Source organism: Chionomys nivalis, chromosome 8 (assembly GCF_950005125.1).
Source record: "Chionomys nivalis chromosome 8, mChiNiv1.1, whole genome shotgun sequence".
Classification (NCBI taxonomy): domain Eukaryota; kingdom Metazoa; phylum Chordata; class Mammalia; order Rodentia; family Cricetidae; genus Chionomys; species Chionomys nivalis.
The window spans coordinates 134,985-140,554 of record NC_080093.1 but is presented as its reverse complement, the minus strand read 5'-3'; the positions used below and the strand labels follow the sequence as shown (position 1 = coordinate 140,554).

The following is a 5,570-nucleotide window of genomic DNA, read 5'->3' as shown; positions in this document are numbered from 1 at the left end:
GCATTCTTATTGCTTCAAGTATTTAAGTAGTTACTGAGGTGTCAGCATAGATTGTAATGGTATCACAGTGCTTGTGTTTGAATAACCCTGATTTCAACAAACAATGGTCACAAAATACAAATATTCTTTAATATACTAGCATAATAATTTATTTTATAACTAGTTGTGTTTGACTTTTCATTGTATTGTGTTCAACTGAAAAAATTAATTAATAACATATATCTATACAGAGATACATGCATGTAGAGTTTAATAGTATTAATGCTTTTAGGCTGCAATGAAGGTCTAGAAATTTATCATATATCAGAGGCAATTTTGTGGAAGAATACAAAAATGAAATATTCACACTAAATCATTTATTATTCAAGTTGAATTCTTTCTTAGTAACATTCGAATTGCATTTTTAACCTCTGTGTTTCTTACAGTGTAGATAATTGGATTTAACATGGGAGTGACAAGTGTATAAAACACTGCTATGGCTTTATCCAGGTGAAAAGTTGTCACTGGTCGCAAATATGTATAAATACATGGCACAAAGAACAAGACCACAACGGTGATGTGGGAGCCACAGGTAGAAAGAGCCTTTTTCCTCCCAGCAGAGCTCTGTGTCCTCAAGGAGCACAAAATGACCACATAGGACATCAGCAGTATAGTGAAGGTGATCACAGGGATTACACCACCATTGGCAGCAACCAGGAGACCAAGGATAAATGTGTCAGCACAGGCCAGTTGTAGTAGGGGGAAGATGTCACAACAAAAATGGTCCATGACATTGGGGCCACAGAAAGGAATCCATAGAGTTACAAGTATCTGCCCAAAAGAGTGGAGAAAACCTGTTATCCAGCACACCCCTGCTAGGAAACAGCAAGTGCGGTGGTTCATCTTGGTCACATAGTGCAAAGGTCTACAGATAGCCACATAGCGGTCATAGGCCATGACCACAAGTAGGACAATCTCTGAAGCTCCTAAGAAATGTTCAACAAAAAGTTGCATCATGCAGCCATTGAATGAGATGGATTTTGTCTCTGATAGCAAATCTGCCAGCATTTTAGGAATGATAGAAGAGGAATAACATGCATCTATCAGAGATAAAATTGCCAGGAAGAAGTACATTGGGGAGTTCAAAGTCTGGCTACAGACTATGGTCCCAACAATGAGCAGGTTTCCTGTGACAGTGACAATGTAGGTGATAAGTAACATCAAAAGTAAAATTCTCTGCAGCTGGGGGTTCTGTGTCAGTCCCATGAGGATGAATTCAGTCACGTTTATTCTGTTTTCTCTCATTTGAATGCTGTTAGAGAGTTCAACCTAGAAATAAAAAGTCCCCATAGAAAACTTGAAGAGAAACGTACCTTACTTTTTTATGTGAGAAAATCATTTTAATAAAAATGGAAATTATGTTTCATGGTATATAAAAGAGAAGAAATATGCTATTTCATCTATTTTATAAAACATTAGAAGCCGGGCGGTGGTGGCGCACGCCTTTAATCCCAGCACTCGGGAGGCAGAGGTAGGCGGATCTCTGTGAGTTCGAGGCCACCCAGGTCTACAAGAGCGAGTTCCAGGACAGCTTTTGGTAAAGCTACGGAGAAACCCTATCTCGAAAAATCAAAAAAAAAAAAAAAAAAAAAAAAACATTAGAAATAATTCAGCAACTTTGAAGGATGCTGAAATCTTTCTTATATGTGGTCAATAGACATTTTTTTCAAAAAAGAATCGCACAAGTCACATGCTTTTTCTCTGTCTTCACCATGGGTTTTTATGTCACTATATTAGGTTTAGCAGAAACAAAAAAAATGCTATTAGAGAATTTCATATAAAACTCTCAATTTCAATCCCACACAGTTAAATAGTATAAGCCTATTTATCAATTTAAAATTAATTTAAAAGAATCAGAATAGTCATGGAGTATATACACTATTGTGTGTTTGTGTGTGTGTGTATGTATGTGTATGTGTAAGAGAAAACTTGTTTAGATGGAGTATAATTTTATATGTGTTTACTAGCCAGATTTGTTTAGAAATTTTTACAGTAATATTCAATATTTATTGTCTATTATATACTACATGTTATTATCCATTGTATCTGTCCATCTATGATGTGAAGTTTACACATACACACAAACACAAATACACATATATCAGTTATAAATAAAGATGTCTATTTTAATATTCTGATATGAATTGAATATGATAAATCAAAAATAGAATTGCATAGATATTAGAGTGCAGCACCTAATGCAAGAATTACAGCAAAACACCATTATTGTGGAGTCTTAGGAAAAAACATTACTTCTTGTAAGGAAACAAAAAAAAGTCTTCAATGAGTGGGAATGCATATCTAAATTGGAAGTGAGTAAGGAAGGAGCTAAGAATACATTTACTATAAAGCTCCAGACAGAAATATCAGAAGGGGGAATCCCTGCGGCAGGAGCAGAGGTCATGTTCAGTGAAAAAAGTGAGTTAGTGCTAGATCTTTCATGGTTTTATAGGTCATTTCAAGATTGTGATTTTATTCTAAATGACAAGTTAAGCATGCAGAAGAATCGACATATTCTGACTTACCTTTTGTTCAGACGGCTATAACCACTCTATGAAGAACAAGATATAGAAGAACGAGAGGAGAAGCAAGAGACTCATTGAGATGTTAGGGTGAGGATTCCATCGAAAGGGTGGTACAAGTAGAAATAATTATTCGCATGGGATATAAAAAAGGAATATACTAAAATACCCAAAGATTTATTTATACTACCCCCTAAAAAGAATCTTGGTACATTGTCATGTGTACAGACCTCAGCTAGAAGACTCAGCATTTGTTTGAGTGCTTGTCAAGAGACAGACTCAATTAAATTTTTATCAATAGTAATTTGTATAGTATTATCCCTATTTAGTAAATAAAATAACTGAGTCTTGGAGAATTTAAGGAAGTTGTTCAATTTCACTTGCAAGACCCTGAAAAGTATATAAAATGTATTTGACTTTTATGTCTTAAATATATTCTGTAAATTGAAGGTACCTTACTTTAGCAAAGGTAAATTTGAAAGAGAGCAAATTTAACCCAAATGTATATGAAAAAATTGTCAGCATCAGCTGATATAAATTTATAAACACTTTATAGATAATATGTAAACACTTATGAAAGTGGTGACTTGTCATACATAATTACCTTTCAAACACAAATGACAAATGAAATTTTCTGGCACAAGTAATGTTTATTATAGGAATACTTACTCTGCTACTCTTCTCTTTAAAACCATATTTTTCTACTTTATTACTCACCAGCCTCTCTCCTCCAAACACAAAAAGGAAATCTCTACTTGTTAGTTACTTGTTTAATTCCTCCAAATGTTTTTTATACAAGACCTATATTGGACTATAAGACTAGGAAATTGTAACGCAACTGAAAAGTCCTGAAGGAGTTATTTAAAATTCTCATTTTGTTGAAACACAAATGACTTACTTCCTGTGACAAGAGAGTTAGAATTTGGGAGTTTGAGGCTTCAATCAGTTCCTGAATGTTATCAGCTCAGACTATTGTGGCTTTTGTCAAGAAAGACATTCTTGGATTTGGCTCCTTTCTGACACAGTTCTGAAAGATGCAGCTTTGATCAATCATCATGTGTTTGCTTCTCTCTCACACAGCAGTGCATGAAGAACTATCTGGCTATTTTTCCAAAGAGAGCTCTCTAAGTAGAAACAAATTCCATGTATGTTAGAAAGGAATTGAAAACATTACTAAGTGTTACTAAGCAGCCAATAGTTCAAAGGTCATGTCATCAAACTCACTTTGTAAAAAGTCATCCGTTTCTGCCTTGAGGAATTAAAAAGATAAAATCTTTTTGTTGGTAGACATAAGCTCACTGCTTTATTATTGAAGTCATCTATTTGTGGCATAAATTGTAATTGTGTAATTTTACATAGACAAAATGTGGGAAATGAAAACAAGGCTGCCTATTTATGTTATCACCTCTATTTAATATTTTTCTTAACAATATATTATTCCCAGTAAAGAAGCACAATTTAAAGAAATTTTCAATGGCTTTCTATTATTCCTTTCTTATCTTTTGTGTTTTTTTTGCAGTTACAGAAACACATTATGGACCGTTCAAGAGCTATGAAAATTTAGCCCACTTGCCTTTTTAAACAATATCAATAATTTGTTAAGTTGTAAACTCTAGTTTAGAAAATAGCTGTTAGTATAAGCTACTTTTTCTATTTAACAAAAGGGAAAATAAATCAGGAATGAAGGGTTACAGTTTTGTTTTCCAGCACAAAAATTTACTGAAGAACAGATCTAAAGAAAATAAATTCATTTCTCTATGGCCTATATCTTGTTCTTTACTTTGCTCCACAAAACCTGTGATTATCAACTCACCTACATCAATGGTCATCATTAGCCTTTCTCACACCACCTTCCAAATATGAACAATGTTTATGAATCTGATTCATGGAGTTAGAGGGGGGAAAGGGATTTCAGAAACACTTGGGAATTTGAAATATATCACCTTCTCAGATTCCTCCGAGAATATCTTACTTCTACTATCAGGAGAATTAAAATCACCAATTTAATTTTGTTAAATCAGTTAATAACATACTATTAGTCTTCTACTTCTCATATGCTCTAAACACACTATTAAATGAAAATTGATTCATCATGATTTATTTTTAAGCCACTCTCATACTAACTACATAATAAACTCATGGTAAAAATACCTTATTTATAACCTTAGTAAGGTTTATTTCACTTGCTCAGGAAGGTCTAAAATGAGCTAGAATTATAGTTACAACATTTATATCTACTTTATCTGGTATCATAATTAAGGAAAACTGTAACTATAGATTCTTCAACTCCATCAGAATCCAGAAGGATATAATATTACCTAAGTGAACAGGAAGTTCATTGTAAGCAACTTACAAAACTCTAGAATTGACAGAGACATCTTGCTGCCTGAACAGTCACCCAAAGTTCTTCTATGTCATTGTGGCATCCAATCTTCAGCCAATAGGCCTATAGCATCCATTAGACTTTTCCTCAAAGCAAGAAATTTCAAAGACAGTTCTGCCTATATTGGCAATTTGTCAGTCACTTATTTTCTGTGTCCTGCATAATGTCTGGCAGACTCTTTAATGAAGCAAGAACCCCAAAGGATTATCTCACCTTTAGGCAAGTTCAACAGTCATATCTCCATGGGTTCTGCATGTCCAGTTCATCAAGCAGTCCAGGCAAGAGCAGTTTCTTGCCCAAATGGCTCACCAACTCCATAAGGAGCCTCTTCAATACCCATCTTTCTCTTGAAGTAATTGGAGCTGCCAGGAACAGATATGTCTTAGTGTCATGGAAAATCCTAAATGCTTAAACATTTTAAATGACATATTTTGTAGTCTTTGAAAGATTTGAAGAATGCCTATCCATCTCATATACAAACTTGACTATTATAGGTGATTATCTAATTTCTTGAGTTCTTTGTATATTTTGGAGATCAGTCCTCTTCTGATGTGGTGTTGATGAAGATCTCTTCCCATTCAGTAGGCTGCCTTTTTGTCTTATTGACTGTGTTATGTGCTTTACAG

The 5,570-nt window shown here is 34.1% G+C and overlaps 1 protein-coding gene across 1 annotated transcript; it reads right to left on the bottom strand.

The window, feature by feature from the left end:
- Positions 1 to 363: 363 nt before the first annotated feature.
- Positions 364 to 1,296, bottom strand: LOC130879236 (olfactory receptor 140-like). Its single transcript, XM_057777514.1, has one exon. It carries the CDS (start codon positions 1,282 to 1,284, stop codon positions 364 to 366), a length of 921 nt encoding a protein of 306 aa, XP_057633497.1. The 5' UTR covers positions 1,285 to 1,296.
- Positions 1,297 to 5,570: the final 4,274 nt, after the last annotated feature.